A 17,649-nucleotide genomic window follows, 5' to 3' on the forward strand; every position below is an offset into this window, starting at 1 on the left:
CTAGGACCCCCAGGTCCTTTTCCATCCTAGATTCCCCCAGAGATTCTCCCCCCAGTGAGTAGATTGCATTCATATTTTTGCTGTTTTAATCTTATCTTATACAATGATAATTTAGGCATTCATAAGTGTCTAACAAGCAGCATCAACGTAATCCATCCACCACACTTTACAATGCATAAGCCCAACTATCCTGTTGCTGGCCAATTTCTGCCAAAATCCCATTAAAGGGTATGAGACCACAGATGACAAAGCAGTGTAAAAATGGCCAGAGGCAGGAAATTTTTTATGAGGTAGGATTGGCCTAATGTAAAGAGACAATGAGCATAGTCAGGTGTTTTACTACAAGAATTAGGTAACCACGAGTGGCACAGGAATGTAAAATTGGCCAGCAACAGGAAAGTTTAAATGAACAAAGAAAGTTTCAAATTTATTGGGGACAAAGAATACAGGTAGGGGTTTTGCTGCAAGAATTGGCCGACAACAAACAGGTTTAATTGGGGATAATACATCTAAACAGTGTCTGACTTTAAGTTTTTATGGGGATAGAGTCATAAAATGTGAGGTAGTTTAGGCACACACTTGCACTCGGTTTTATTTTCCTTTAACTACTTCAGCCCGGAAGGCTTTACCCCCTTCCTGACCAGGCCATTTTTTGTGATACGGCACTGCACTGCTTTAACTAATAACTGTGTGGTCATGCGACGCTGTACTCAAATAAAATTGAAGTCCTTTTTTTTCACACAAATAGAGCTTTCTCTTTGTGGTAATTGATCACCTCTGGGGGGTTTATTTTTTGCACTAGAAATAAAAAAGGAGCAGCGATCTTGAATACAAAACCCTATTCTTTACTTTCTGCTATAAAACATTCCCTGTAAAAAATTCTTCATCAGTTTAGGCTAATATATATTTTGCTACATATTTTTGGTAAAAAAAAAAATCCCAATAAGTGTTTATTGATTGGTTTTCACAAAAATGATCACATCTACAACTATGGGTTAGATTTATGGAATTTTTATTTTTAGTATTAATGGTGGTGATCCGTGATTTTTAGTTGGACTTTGACATTGTGGCAGACAAACCTGACCCTAAGTGACACTTTTTGGGGACCAGTAACACCAATACAATGATCAGTGCTAAAAAAATGCACTGATCCCGGTATGAATGACACTGGCATGGAAGGGGTTAACTCTGGGGGCAATCAAGGGGTTAAGTGTGTCCTAGGGAGGTGCTTTCTAACTGTGGGGGAAGTGTTACACTGGAGGAAGACAGAGATCATGTTTCAGATTAGCTGAAACAGAAGATCTCTCTTATCCTCACTGACAGATCAGCGGTGTGCCTTGTTTACATAGTAAAGGAAAGACAAGGAAAGAAAATAATTTTCTATGGACAGGGGAGCTGCTAAAAGTGATTATAAATCAATAAAAAAAAATGAAAATAAAGGCAAATAATTCCCCAATGATAAAAAAAGAACAAACAGCAAAGGGGTTGAATGCACAAACAGGTAGTATCAGAATAAAAGTCCAGTTTCCTAACTGATCCTTACAGTGTTACTGACCATCAGTATTTTTTATTTTTTTTTGCAGCCAGTAAAAAACATGCACTTTTCTCCTGATAGTAAATGTCAGTGACAGGTAAAGGTTGCCATTAAAAAAACATGGATGTGATGCTCCAGAAATGCCTGCTTCAGTGTGTTTGGGCAGAGCCAGCAGGGAGTGAGTCTGGTAGAGGTGGTGCCTGAGCATGTCGAATGACATCAGGTGCAAGGGAGCCTCCTTTGCGGGTCTACAGGATGGAAGCAAAGCAAGGCGGCAGTGGGACTGTTAGTGCTGTTTGGACTGGAGTGTACTGAAGGGACCACCTGGCACCTCCCACCCTCATGCCACCTGTTCCTAACCCACTCATGTACAATATGAAGTTACTGAGTGTCAGATGGAACTCACCGGGGGAGCAGCACCGGCTTTTGCTCCAGCATGAGCTCCAGCTTCTGGGCTTGCTCGGACAGCCAGTGGTCAGTGCTGTGCAGCCGGTAGCAGCCCTCCAGCATGCTCCTGAAGTCAAGTAACTTCTCCCCCATGGTGCCCGCCTCGTCCGCCCCCCAGTTGTCCTCCGACTCCCGGGAGCCCACTCGGTGTCGTCCTTCTCACAGGCTGAGCTGCTGCTGACCTCCTCCGCAGCCCCCATGAAGGATGTCATCCATGACTGCTGCTTTGTCTAAATTGGCCAGCAGAGAGTATTTCAATGCCCAATCCTGTGTAGGGTGGTGGTTTTCAGCCCCTCTTCTTCCCCAGCCAGGCTAGAAAAGGAAGTCAGTAGCCATGGCTGCACCCCCTAGACAGCAGTGCACTCTAGGTGGCTGCCTAGTTCACCTAGAGCCAGCACCGGCCCTTATTGTACTCATTTGTGTCCTAAATACTAGAATTTGCACTTAAAACTGTAAGTTTGAAAGTTGTGCCAGTAAATTTTGGGTGTTAGTGTAAATTTCAATCTGGAAGGTTGGCAACACTAGATCCTTATCTCTCACTGTTCAGTTTGTCAGCTTTCCCTATAAAAGTTTACAAGACACTTACACTAAAAAAAATTACACTGTAAATGTGTCAATCATTTGTTCAGCCAGCACAATTTTTCACTGTGAAATGCTTTATATCAGGGTTGTCATTGCCATCAAGTGGCTAATGGCAATAATATGTATTTTCATGTATGAGGCACTTCAAGAAAATACCACATTATGGCAATTGATGAAGCTGGTAATCATAGTAAATACATTTTTTGAACAAATATTTTAGACAACTGTGAAAATGATTGATACATTCACACAGAAATGTTTTATAAAGTAGTTGCTCTGTACATCCCCTTTTCTAGTGAGGTGCAGGCTTATCTAAAAGCTCCCTAATGGGCAATTGTAAGCCTGTTGGTCATAGTTCAAAGGCAATGCAGTGCATTATACTTAGAAAAAAACTCTCTCAAGCATATCACACAAAAATTCACCAGAACTGCAATTCTTAAACCCACAGAATTTATCTCAAGTCTATAGCCGCGTACACACGGGCGGACTGTCTGGCCAACTTAGTCCGTCGAAACACATTTCAGCGGACAGTCCGCTCGTGTGTGGGCTTCAGCGGACTTTTTCAGCGTGCAGTCTGGCGGACTAAGTATTTCGGAATTTCCGTAATATTGTCCGTCAGACTTTGGTTTCAGCGGACAATCCGCTCGTGAGTAGCCTAGTTCGACGGACTAAGTATGGCGCATGCTCAGAAAGGATTTACACGGCGAAAGGTTGCATTGCTGTGTATTGGACTTCCTATTTCTAGTCCCGTCGTACGTGCTGTACACGTCATCGCGCAAACTTTCGACGGACTGTTTGTGCATCCGTGTGTGGTCAAGTCCGTTCATTCGAAAGTAGGACGGACTGTCCGTCGGATTGTCTGACGGACTAAGTTGGCCATACAGTCCACCCGTGTGTACGCGGCTTATGGTTGTAATGATCCCAAACCTCATCCTTTACATGAATGCATGATTATAAGCACATATACTAGTTGTTGTTTTTTTTTAAAGTGTACCTACCGTAACCTGCTGTAGGAAGACCCAAATGCTTCATTCTGTTCTTAACAAGTTCTGCTAGTTCTTGCCTTTCTGATCTTCTGCACAAAGTCATCCTTTGTTGACTTATCCTCTCTGCTATTTTGTTAGAATGTCTGGGAACTTTTCTGCTTAGTCTTCTGGCCCATTGCATACTTTTCCTTCGTAGTAAGGGATGATCTGACTGGTCGCTGGATGTGGAATTCCGATGATTGTTGCGATTAGTTGCCGATTCCTTGGTTTCTTTTGTGTCTTCCCAATCTTCCACACTAATAGATATCTGTGACTTTGTGAGAAACATAGACAATTTCATCAATCTAAATAAACAACATCTAAAGGTATTTTTCCTGTTTTCTACACACAAGGAATAGCTTTGGTATTTATTTCAAACAGTTATTGATTAACCACTTGCTTACTGGGCACTTAAACCCCCCTCAGTCCCAGACCAATTTTCAGCTTTCAGCGCTGATGCACTTTGAATGACAATTGCGCGGGCATACAACACCGTACCCAAATTAAATTTTTATCATTTTTTTCCCACAAATAGAGCTTTCTTTTGGTGGTATTTAGTTACAGCTCGGAGTTTTATTTTTTGCTAAACAAACAAAAAAAGATGCAAAAAAAAATCATGTTTTAATAGTTTGTTATAAAATTTTGCAAACGGGTCATTTTTCTCCTTCATTGAAGTGCGCTGATAAGGCGGCACTGATAGGCTGCATTGGTGGGCACTGATGGGCTGCATTGGTGGGCACTGATAGGCTGCATTGGTGGGCACTGATAGGCTGCACTGGTGGGCACTGATAGGCATAGTTAAGGCGGCACTAATAGGCACAGATAAGGCGGCACCGATGGGCACAGATAAGGCGGCACTGATGGGCAAAGATGGGCACAGATAAGATGGCACGGATGGGTGGCACGGATAAGTGGCACGGATGGGTGGCACGGATGGGCACTGATAGGTACCACAGATAGATGGGACTGATGGGCACTGATAGGTGGCACTGATAGGTGGCTCTGATAGGTGGCACTGCTGGGCACTGATGGGCGGCACTGCTGGGCACTGATGGGCGGCACTGCTGGGCACTGATGGGCGGCACTGGGGTGCAGCACCTTTGAGGCAGATTGGGTGGCACTGTGGGTGGCACTGTGGGTGGCACTGTGGGTGGCACTGTGGGTGGCACTGTGGGCACAGACGGGGGGCACTTACTTTTACTTTTAGTTCTACTTCAGGATGGCACTGCGGGAGGCAGGTGGGCACTGGCAGGTGGCATGTGGTGCCTTGCATTGCTGGCCGTGATCGGGACTGATGTCCCGATCACGGCCGCCGGTGATCGGCTTTTTTTTTCTCCTCGCGCTGTCAGCGCGAGGAGGAATAATAGCCGATTACCGGCTCCGTTCTATCACATGATCAGCTGTCATTGGCTGAAAGCTGATCACGTGATAAGGGGTCGGGATCGACCCCTTACACGGATCGGTGATCAGGCGAGTCTCACGGACTCGCCGATCACAGAGCGCGGCGCGCGCGCCCCTCAGGGGGCGCGCAGGCCGCTCGTAACCGGGACGACGTCAATAGACGTAGTCCCGGAAATCTAGGTCCGCGCTAATGCCGTCATTCGGCAATAGCGCGGATCCCAAGTGGTTAAAATACTTTTAGTAAATGTTCCTTTGCATATCTTAGGACTGTACTATTTGTTTACAATGTTTATTTTATGAACAAATATTTAATACAGGATTCTTCCATACAGTGCATGTCTGGCTCGCCAATAAGGTAGCCCAGCGCTAGCTTCACACTTGCTGACTAGTGATGAGCAAACAAACCAAAGTCTGGTTTGCTGGAAATTTGCTGAACACTGAAAAAATCATCTTCAAACATAAAACCTACTGGTCTATGGAAGCTGAATCTTATTTTGCCTGGCTCTTTGCAAGGCCAATGTAAAGCTTTCGGGCCAAATGGTGAATTGACAGTTTGGCACTAACATGGGGCTACCAATGCAAAAAAAAATACCATAAGGTTTAGAGGCCAACCTAATAAGGCTTAACCACTTAAGGACCGCCTCCTGCACATATACGTCGGCAGAATGGCATGGCTGGGTACAATCACATACCTGTATGGGGCTCTTTAAGTACCCAGCCGTGGGTCGTGAGCGTGTCGCCGCCAGCGCGCTCGCGACTCGGTCCTGAGCTCCGTATCCATGGCCACGGTACCAGCGGACCCTATCGCCGCTGGTGTCCCACGATCGGGTTACAGAGCTGAAGAATGAGGAGAGGTCTGTGTAAACAAACCTCTCCCCGTGCTTCCTACTGTGGCTGTCACCGATCGTCTGTTCCCTTTTATAGGGAAAGGCGATCAGTGATGTCACATGATAGGCCACGCCACCCTACAAAAAAAACACATAACTTCACACATAACCCCTCCTCGCCACCTAGTGGTTAACTCCTTCACTGCCAGTGTCATTTACATAGGAATCAGTGCATTTAAATAGCACTGATTGCAGTATAAATGACAATGGTCCCAAAAATGTGTCAAAAATGTCCAATGTGTCTGCCATAATGTCACAGTCACAATAAAAATCGCTAATCGCCGCCATTGCTAGTAAAAAAAAAATATTAATAAAAATGCTATAAAACTATCCCCTGTACATCAAGTCTTACCTGTTATACCTCTTTCTTTGAAAATAAATAAATATTTTATGGAAAAAAAAAAAAAATATCCCCTATTTTATAAAAGCTATAACTTTTGCGCAAACCAATCAATAATCACTAATTGTGATTTTTTTAAACAAAAATATGTAGAAGAATATGTATCGGCCTAAACTGAGGAAAAAATATGTTTTTTTTTATATATTTTTGGGGGATATTTATTATAGCAAAAAGTAAAAATTATTGCATTTTTTTCAAAATTGTCCCTCTATTTTTGTTTATATCGCAAAAAAAAAAAAACGCAGAGGTGATGATCAAATACCACCAAAAGAAAGCTCTATTTATGGGGAAAAAAGAATGCCAATTTTGTTTGGGAGCCACGTTGCACAACCACGCAATTGTCAGTTAAAGCGACGCAGTGCCGAAACGCAAAACGGGGCTTGGTCTTTTGGCTGAAAATTGGTCCAGGGCTTAAGTGGTTGAAGAACAACATTAAAAATATACAATTTCTTTAAATAAGATACCTAGGGGAAGCCTTAAAGTAGAACTATAGGCTTTTTATTTTATTTTGGATAGCGCAAGGGAAGCTTATACTCCATCTAAGTTTATTTTTACCATTTATGTTCCATTGTGGAGATTTCCCTCCACTTCCTGTCTCATAGCCAAACCAGAAGTGAGAGGAACTTCTGGCAAATTAAGGGAATTCCTTGGGGACCTCCAGGTCACCAGAACTAGTGTCCCCACTGGAAGATTATTCCACTATTTCTTTCCTGGGGACAACCCAAAATTTTCTTTTACTTTCACTGATAATGGTGAACAAGACAAATAGAGAGGATGAATCTCCTTAACCACTTGCTTACTGGGCACTTAAACACCCTTCCTGCCCAGACCAATTTTCAGCTTTCGGTGCTCTCACAATTTGAATGACAATTACTCAGTCATGCAACACTGTACCCAAATTAATTTTTTGTCCTTTTTTTCCCACAAATAGAGCTTTCTTTTGGTGGTATTTGATCACCTCTGGGGTTTTTATTTTTTGCGCTATAAATTAAAAAAGAGCGAAAATTTTGAAAAAAACGCATATTTCTTTGTTTCTGTGACAGAATTATGCAAATTATAAATTTTTCTTCATAAATGTTGGCCACAATTTATACTGCTAGATATCTTTGGTAAAAAATAACCCAAATTTGTGGATATTATTTGGTCTTTGTAAAAGTTAGAGAGTCTACAAGCTGTGGTGTGAATCGCACAAAATTGATCACATCTGATGTACTGGTGTCCTATCTCGCTTCTTGTGACCCGAACAAGTCAGGAAAGTACAAATACCCCCCAAATGACCCCTTTTTGGAAAGTAGACATTCCAAGGTATTTAGTGAGAGGCATGGTGAGCTTTTTGATGTTGTCATTTTTTTCCCACAATTCTTTGCAAAATTAAGATTTTTCATTTTTTTCCCCCACAAAATTGTCATTGTAATAGGTTATTTCTCTCACATGGCATGTGTATACCACAAATGACACCCCCAAAATGCAGCTACTCCTCCTGAGTATTACAATACCACATGTGTGGGACTTTTTCACAGCCTGGCCACATAGAGAGGCCCAACATGCAGGGAGCGCCATCATGTGTTCTAGATGCATAAATTACACATCTAACTTGTTGACTACCTATTACACTTTTGAAGGCCCTGGAGCACCAGGACAATGACACGTGGCACTGATGACAGATGGCACTGATACGTGGCAATGATGACACTTATATGTGGCACTGATGACACATGGCACTGATGACAGATGGCACTAATATGTGGCACTGATGACAGATGGCACTTATATGTGGCACTGATGACACGTGGCACTTATACGTGGCACTGATGATACGTGGCACTAATACGTGGCACTGATGACAGATGGCACTAATACGTGGCACTGATGACAGATGGCACTAATACGTGCCACCGATGACAGATGGCACTAATATGTGGCACCAATGACAGATGGCACTAATACACTGGCACCGATGACGTGTGGCACTGATGACAGATGGCACTGATAAGTGGCATTGATGACACGTGACACTGACAACAGATGGCACGTGACACTGACAGGTGGCACTGATGACAAATGACACTGATACGTGGCACTGATGACAGATGGCGCTAATATGTGGCACTGATGACAGATGGCACTATGTGGCACTGATGACACGTGGCACTGATGACAGATAGCACTTATACGTGGCACTGATGACAGATGGCACTGGGGACAAATGGCACTGACAACAGGTGGCACTGGGGACAGATAGCACTAACAGGTGGCACTGGGGACAGATAGCACTAACAGGTGGCACTGGGGGCAGGTAGCACTGGGGTGGATGGCACTGGGGCAGGATGGCACTGGGGGAGGATGGCACTGGGGGAGGATGGCACTGGGGTGGATGGCACTTTTTTTTACTTTTTTTTTTTAACACTTATGGCTGCTACAGCCGTTCATCTCTCCCCTCTCACACGCTGTCTGTGTGAGGAGGGAGAGCGGCACTGAGAGATGATCTCATATGTTTACATATGAGATCATCTCACATTGGACACGCCAATCGTGCTGTAAACGGCCGCTGTGATTGGCCATTTACAATGATCTGTGTTTGCCTGTCTCCGGGGGACACGGCAAACACAGAACATCCCCGATGCGCGCCCGCGGCGGAGTGCATTGCGGAAGTAAACAACAGGGTGTCCAGGGACGGCCTCCCGGACGAAAGTGCCTGCTCTATAGCCGTTATTCGGCTATAGGGCGGGCGGGAAGAGGTTAATGGGGGCACAGAAAGCAATAAAATCCTGACAGGTGGTCTAATCCCGCCCATCTGATGCTATAATAAGAGGTACCATACAAGGCAGCCCCAACCACGTATTCCACATTTTATGATTTTTTTTTTATGAAGCCCTTATTCCGAAACACCTGCCATTCTTTTAGTAAAGTATCATTAACTTGTGTGCGCAAGTCCTCATATGTTGGAACACTTGGAGATATCCATTTTTGAACAATCAACTTTCTTGCAATAAAAAGTGTCTTATTAATAGCTGTCCTAACTGCTGGTATATATAAAGCTTTTTCTAAATAATCTAATAAACTTATTCTAGGATCCAATTGCATCTGTGTTTGATAAACTTGCTTATTAGTGTCCACTTTTTTTTTCCAGTACCTAAAAAATATAGGACATTTCCATAGCATGTGTAATAAATTAGCAAAAAGTTCTACGACACAGAGGGCATTCAGATGTATCTTGTCCACCCCATTGACAACAATAAACTGGGGTCCTATATACTATATGAATTATATATAACTATGTTAGGGACTGCTGAGGTGATAACGATACTGACTGTACTTGTTCCAAAATATTTTGCCATTGTTCATCTGTTAAAGCGGCAGTAAACCCGCATTTTTTTTTTTTTTTTTTTTTAAACCTGCAAAGCAAAAGGCATAATGAGCTAGTATGCACCGCATACTAGCTCATTATGAAATACTTACCTTAGAACGAGGCCCCGACATCTCGCCCGATCCACGCCGAGGAAGCCGACATGCTCCCTCGGCGTCTCTTCCGGGTATCGCGGCTCCGGCGCTGTGAGTGGCCGGAGCCGCGATATCGTCACTCCCGCGCATGCGCGCGGGAGATTTAAATCCAGCCGGACGAGCGCTGCCGGATTTTCGCGGAGAGAACCCCCTTGTGCGCATGCGCCGCTGCAGTCAGCGGCGCATACCGAGGGGAATATCTCCTAAACCGTACAGGTTTAGGAGATATTTTTTTTACCTACAGGTAAGCCTTATTATAGGCTTTCCTGTAGGTAAAAGTTAAAAAAGTGGGTTTACTTCCACTTTAAATCTCCCAAATCCTTTTCCCACCCCCTTCTAGTGGGACATTCCCCTGGGATTGCCCAATTAAATAACCATATATAGTAGAAATAAGACCCTTCTTAGTTTGTGTCATTGCAATAAGGTCTATTAATTGCATGGTTTGTATCTTTACCTTATTAATTTTAAATTGGGCCTCTAAAGCGAGTCATAGTTGTACATATTGAGGTATTGTGGGTAGATAGTATTTTCTTTGCAATTCTTGAATTTTTTTAAAAGTATTATTAGAATATAGTTGTGGGATACATTGAACCCCTAGTCCTCTCCACACCCCAAATCATCTAATTTATTTATCTCCTTATATTTTCCCATAAAGGTGTATAGTCTGATATACCTACATATTGCATTATATATCTCATTTCCTACCATACTTTATTGATCAATACTAAAGTGGGTTTTTGAGTAACATTACCCAGATTCCCAGATTCCAATTGAGCTATTAAATGACTATAAGAGAATCGAGTCAACAATAACAATTGAATTGGATCAATCCAATCTATGGAAGCAAACCTCCCATCTGTTGAAGTTGAGAGGCAATAAAATGCAACCTAGCACCGTTAATCCCCCTCTATCTTTTGGAAGCTGTAATGTCAAAAGTTTAATTCTAGGATTTTTACCCTTCCATGGAAATATACAAAACAAAGAATCAATTTTTTTTAAACCATTTAAGATGGATCCATGTAAGTAAAAATTCTGCAAGACATAAAGTAGCTGAGGGTCCCAGAATTTATTTTTTTCAAATTTCACACCCCACTAACAACAGAAGTAATTTAGTCCATATTTTACTCTTCCCCTTAAATGTATCGAATAATGGCATCAAATTATGACTCAAATATTCCTACATTTTTAAAGAAACCCATATGCCAAGATATTTAAAAGACATAGCTATTTAGATCTGATTTGATTAGACTAGTATTTCTAATTTATATGGACAGCTTCAGAACTGGAAAGGTACCAGCTGACTGGTGTAAGGCCAACGTGGTACCAAGATTCAAAGAAGGGAAAGATATATTCCTGGAAACTACAGCCCAGTCTGCCTAAAATCAATACTGGGTAAACTATTGGAGGGGATGAAAAGGGACAATATCCAAGAATCTGCACATGAAAACAGTATCGTTAGTATTAACCACTTTCAGACCGGACCATTTTGCTGGTCAAAGACCAGACCACTTTTTGCGATTCGGCACTGCGTCACTTTAACTGACAATTGCGCGGTCGTGCGACATCGCTCCCAAACAAAATTGACGTCCTTTTTTTCCCACAAATAGAGCTTTCTTTTGGTGGTATTTGATCACCCCTGTGGTTTTTATTTTTTGCGCTATAAACAAAAATAGAGCGACAATTTTGAAAAAAACGCATTATTTTTTCTTTTTGTTATAATAAATATCCCCCGAAAATATATAAAAAAATGTTTTTTTCCCTCAGTTTAGGCCGATACGTATTCTTCTACATATTTTTGGTAAAAAAAATCGCAATAAGCGATTATTGATTGGTTTGCGCAAAAGTTATAGCGTTTACAAAATAGGGATAGTTTTATAGCATTTTTATTAATAATTTTTTATTATTTTTTTTACTAGTAATGGCGGCGATCAGCGATTTCTATTGTGACTGCGACATTGTGGGGGACCCATCGGACATTTTTGACACATTTTTGGGACCATTGTCATTTATACAGTAATCACTGCTATATAAATGCAGTGATTCCTGTGTAAATGACACTGGCAGTGAAAGGGTTAACCAGTGGGTGGCAGTGTAGGGGTTAAGTGTTCCTAGGGGTGTGTTACTAACTGTGGGGGGTTGGGATTTCACTTAGTGAACACTGATCTCTGCTCCAATCACATGGAGCAGAGATCAGCGTCACTAGTTGCTAGGCAGAATGGAGAAATGCTGTTTACACTGCATTTCCTCCATTCAGCCGCCCCGTTAGACGATCGCGGGTATGCCCGCGGCGATCGAGTCCGCGGGTCCCGCGACCAGACTCACAGGGGTCCCGACCAGCGCGGGAGCGCGCCGCCGCCGGCGCACTCCCGATGGCAGGGCGGCATTGAAGATTGGACGTACATGTACGCCAATATGCCTGCCCGTGCCATTCTGTCGACGTACATCGTCGTGCACTGGTCGGGAAGTGGTTAATAAGCATGGATTTATGAAAGATCATTCTGCCAGACCAGTCTAGTAACATTCCAAAAGAATGCGATCTAGATAAGGAAAGGCCCGTGGATGTGGTGTATCTGGATTCAATACAGTTCCCCATAAATGCTTAATTCACAAACTGAAGGCTGTTGGCTTAGACCATAGGTTATGTACCTAGATAGAAAACTGGTTACAGGAGCGCAACCAAAGGGTAGCAATAAATAGTGTGTACGTAGTAAGTGGGGTACCCCAAGGCTCTGTCCTTGGACCAATTATGTTTAATCTATTCATAAAGTATATAAAGGTTGGTATACATAGATAAATCTCAATGTTTGCTGAAAATACAAAGCTAAGCAGGGCAATTACTTCACAGACAGTTATAGAAATCTTAAAATAAAATCATAGGATGGGCAAGTACATGGAAAATGAGGTTCAATGTTGAGAAATGTTAAGTAGTGCAAGTTATTTTCTAGGGGGAGAACCTTAAGGGAAATCCAGAATGGAAAAAGAGTTGGGGGTCCTAGCAGATCACAGGCTCAGAAATTGCATCCAATGCAAAACTGCAGCAAGCAATGCCAATATAATATTAGAATGCATTAAATAGGGTATTTATTCAAGGATAAAACTATAGTTCTACCACTGTACAAAACTTTGGTCCAGCCACATTTTGAATATGCCATCCAGTTCTGGTCACCAATCCTCAGGAAGGATGAGCTGGAACTAGAGAGAGCCCAGCAAGAGAGAGCCCAGAGAGAGCCCAGCAACAAGGCTAATAAGGGGACTGGAAGACTTTCACTTATAAGGAATGAATACAAGCATTAAAACATATCCTCCTTGAAGAAAAGACACTTGAGAGAAGATATGATAGCGATATTCATATACTTCAGTGGTGATTCTAGCATAGGGAGGAAACTATTCGGTTTCAGGGAGTGTAACCGCTTCTGGACCAGCCGCCACAGTTATAATGCTGCAGGTTGGCTCCCCTGCGCGAGTCGTCGTAGCTGTATTTTGGCTTTTTAAGATGCTTTAGCAGGCACAAGCACACCGCTGGAGTGTGTCCTTGGAGCTGATGCACATGCCCAGTGGGCCCAATGACTACCGGGCACCCGCGATCACTCGTGACAGAGTGAGAATTAGGATCTGTGTATGTAAACACACAAATCCTGGTTCTGTCAGGAGAGTAGAGACAGATCACGTGCTCCTACTAAGTAGGAACACCGATCGGTCTACTCCCCTAGTCATGTTTTTTTAAATATATTTTTATATATTTTTGGGATATTTATTATAGCAAAAATATACAAATAATGCGTTTTTTTCAAAATTGTTGCTCTTTTTTTGTTTATAGCGCAAAAAATAAAAAACGCAGAGGTGATCAAATACCACCAAAAGAAAGCTCTATTTGTGGGAAAAAAAGTATGCAAATTTTGTTTGGGAGCCACGTCGCATGACCGCGCAATTGTCAGTTAAAGCGACACAGTGCCGAATCGCAAAAAGTGGTCTGGTCTTTGGCCAGCCAAATGGTCCGGGGCTTAAATGGTTATTCAACCTTACCAACTATGTAGCGCAGGGCTCCTGAAGAGCATGTGCTATGTTTTTGTCAATTTAGTTTTTCCTAAGACCATAGCTGGATTTTAGGGTTAATTTCAGTAAATTATGGTTTCGACATCAGTTTGGTTGTACTATGTTCTGCCTGGTCATAGGTGTAGGTGTCACCTACAGGCATTGGAACGCAGTCCGGTTGGACGCATTGGGTACCAATCTCTCTCTCGGAGCCAATCAGTGGGTGCGTTGTCTCGCTGTGTATTTCGGGAGAGGGTACTTAAGGTGCTGAAATCCCATGGGTCTGGGTTCTGGTCCAGAAGTATGTTCTGACTCCCTGGTCCTGGTCCTCCTGACCAGCCCCCAGAGGCCCTCATGGCCTGGGGTGCAGATCCAACCGTTTCCGAGTCTCGGGGCTGGCTAGCCCGAGGCACAGTAACTGGAAGGAGGGTTTCCGAGGTGGTCCAGTGTCATCTCAGGTTTGGAGAGGCCCAGAAACTGAAAAACGCAACCAGGGGAGGACTCTTCAGAAGAGGGCCATGCACGAGGCTGGCTGCTCGGTAAGAGCCTGGAAGCTAAGCTGAAAGGACACCAAGTGAATCCGCATTCTTACGGTATCTCCAGACCGGCTGCAAGATACTGGTACTGTAAGAGAGTTCCCAATTTCATCCTTCAGTTACAACTAAGTTCTGTGAGAGACTATTAAAAAGTTCTACAACCTAGTCTGTGGCAGAGACTTTGAAACAGGAGTTAAAAGGGGATATCAATAAACACTTAGTGGTCGTAGTGGATACCCCAACATAAATAATAATAGAAAAAGGTGCCAACGTCCAGACTAATTGGATACAGAAAAAAATATTGGGGGAGTTTATGGACTTTATAGGCAACCTATTGCCTATAAAGTCCATAAAGTCCCCCAATAATTTTTTCTGTGGCAGAGACTTTGCTAAGTTTAACTGACTGTTGCCTGCTAAATTCACTAAAGGGGATTTATCCGATAGTTTGAAATATCCAGTTGCGAATGGCTATTCCCTGGATCACCTAGAGAGAGAGAGACATTTTAAGTGTCAGCAGTTCCAAGAGTACCTGAGCCATACCCTATTCCCTACTGAGAGACTGTGTTCTGTTCAACGTTTCTTGCAAATAAAAATTCCTAAAGTGTCGGTCTCTACAGTTTATTGGTCCATAAACCTCGGGAAGCCCCTAGACGAGCACGAGGTGGAAAAGGTAACGTTAAGCCCAACATAACCAGACGCTCCTTCGGGGGTCTGTGCTACACTAAGTTAAAATTTAAAAGATGATCATTATTGCACATCAACAGGCATTCACTTTTTAATTGATAGCCATGTGTTTTTGAAATGCTTCAATTTGTAAAAATAAAATGCATCTAAAATAAAAGGCTTATGCCCCATACACATGAGTGGAATTTCCAACGGAAAAATCTTGGATTTTTTTTCCGATGGAATTCTACTCAAGCTTGGCTTGCATACACACAGTCACACCAAAGTTGCTTCAGAGCATGCGTTGAATTGTTTCCGAGCATGAGTGGGAATTTTGCATGTAGGAATTGATACAGACGATCAGAACTTTTTCCATCGGAAAAATAGAGAATCTGCTCTCAATCTTTTGTTGGCAGAAATTCTGGCAGCAAAAGAGATTTCATTTGGTGGGGTTTTATGACCTCTGTGGTTTTGATTTTTTGTGCTATAAACAAAAAAAGACTGACAATTTGGGAAAAAAAATGTTTTTTTTACTTTCTGCTATAAAAAATCCAGGGGGGCGTGTCCAGCCGAGGATGAGAGCAGACGTGTGGAAGCTGAGCTCCGGGAGGCCGATCGCAATCCGTTGCCATCCGGAGCCATTTCCACTCAAAAATCACCCATCCTGTACGGGGCGGCTGCCACGAACCCTGGGCCGTATACCGGAGTGTTCTTTGTGCAGCGGGGACGGTATTGAGGCCGCGGGCCGCCGCGAGGCTGTGGACAATAACGGGCGCCATCTTGGGGCCTACTGACGAGCCGCTCCACGCCACGCACCGCCATCTGAGACGCAGCATCCCGGGAGTACATCACCCGGACCGGAGTACCGCAGCGTCAGGGCAGGCCCAGGGAAGCTAAGGACCACCATCGGCGAGCCCCAAACCGCGACTAGGCTCCGCAGGAGTGCAGGCCACATCTTAGGCCTCAACACACAGTGAGTACTGCAAAGCCCGCCCCCCCCCCCCCTTGTACCTGCCGCTGCTGGACATCCTGAACCCTGCACAGACGTAAAGTTTGGGGAGCTCCCCCCTGACACCTCACCTGACAAGACCTGGGACATTTAGGGGTCAGAAGCAGGCTGTGGGACTATATGTGCCAGCAGGCATACAGATAAGAAACCAGTGGCCATCTTGCTACACCCAGCTTACTTTAACCCCTTACGAGCCTACCCAGAGGACCAGCTGTCCTAGGCACAATAGGACCACAACAACTACAGTGCTTAAGGTACACCCCACTCAGTAATTGGCCTGCCACTTACTTTCAGGAACTTACAACAGGGGCAGTGGCTTGGTGTATAGCCTTTAAGGTGATGCTGTAACAAAACCCTGGTGACCTGGGGACCTGAGACGTGAAAACGGATCATACTGACTATGTCAGCGCACTCACGGAGAAGTACTCATAACCATACCCTACGCTCTTTGGGGACCCCACAGAGCAAAACATCATCTGCAAACCTAAGCACATTTAAATACTCTGGCGGCGGTAGAAACACCAATAAAGCACCCACGCAGAGTGACAGTATTATAGAAGACATGGAGGATGACGAGGTCTCACTACCAGCCTCTGAAGACTCAAATACTGGCGCTAATAAGAATGAACATTTGCTTACCTATGCGGCCATGACAGACATCGCGGCTGACATTAAAAGCTCCTTCGCTGCGGCGATCACTGACATCAAAACGGAAATTCTGCGCCTAACGGAACAACTGGCAATATCAGACCGTGCGGGGAAGAGGAGAGACAGAGCCCTGATTAGATTAGATGACATCGCAACCACGCATTCTCAACACCTGATCGATATGAACCGGCAAATTGAAGACTTAGACAATCGAGGACGCAGGAACAATATCAGAATCAGAGGGGTACCTGAGACTATATCCCAAGAACAAATCAGGCCTACTCTCACTGCCATATTCAATGCCCTCATAGACAGACCAGAACAATCCCCTATTGATTTTGACAGGGCACATAGGGCCCTCAGGCCTAGAGCACCAGACGGAAACCCCCCGAGGGACATCATATGCTGCCTACCCAACTACTGCCTGAAGGAAGACATTCTCCAAAAGGCCAGGGCCAAAGAACGGATCGTACATGAGGAGGCCGTAATACAACTTTTCCAGGACCTGTCGCCCATTACGCTCAAAAACAGGAGGGCCCTGAAGCCACTCCTAGAGGTGCTGCGGCAAAAAGGAATCAATTACAGATGGAAGTTCCCATTCGCACTTCAAGCAAGTTTCCTGGGGAAACAATTTGTGCTCAAAGTCCCAGAGGATCTAAATAAATTTTGTGAAGACCTCCAGATCGACACCCTGGACCTCCCGGAATGGTACGCGGAATTCCGCACACCCCCAGAAGTGAACAATCCGCAATTCTCGCCAGGACCGTCCCATGCACAGTCACCCTACCAATCAAGCAAACACCGCAGAAATCCAGACAGGAGCAGTTGTGAGCCTCCGTACCCCTCTAGAAGTGCGAGGAGCCCAAGGGGAAGAGACACGAGGGGCTACTGACATGCAGATGCTACGCATAAGTTCTGTTCCTGCAAGTTGCAAGTTTTTGTCACCTACTGATCGCTAAGATCGTTAGATTGCCTTAAGTTAAC

General features: G+C 44.0%; 1 protein-coding gene across 2 annotated transcripts in view; it reads right to left on the reverse strand.

The window, feature by feature from the left end:
• KCNT2 (potassium sodium-activated channel subfamily T member 2) overlaps positions 1 to 17,649 on the reverse strand; it is a 1,477,061-nt gene that overhangs the window by 173,588 nt on the left and 1,285,824 nt on the right. For both annotated transcript variants that reach the window (XM_077452683.1, XM_077452682.1), the window contains one exon: positions 3,562 to 3,862. In XM_077452683.1, coding sequence (XP_077308809.1) covers positions 3,562 to 3,862 — 301 coding nt within the window. The remainder of the gene's footprint in view (positions 1 to 3,561; positions 3,863 to 17,649) is intronic.

This window comes from Lithobates pipiens, unplaced genomic scaffold (genome assembly GCF_037356315.1).
Source record: "Lithobates pipiens isolate NorthernLeopardFrog02 unplaced genomic scaffold, aLitPip1_a1.2 Scaffold_23, whole genome shotgun sequence".
Lineage (NCBI taxonomy): Eukaryota > Metazoa > Chordata > Amphibia > Anura > Ranidae > Lithobates > Lithobates pipiens.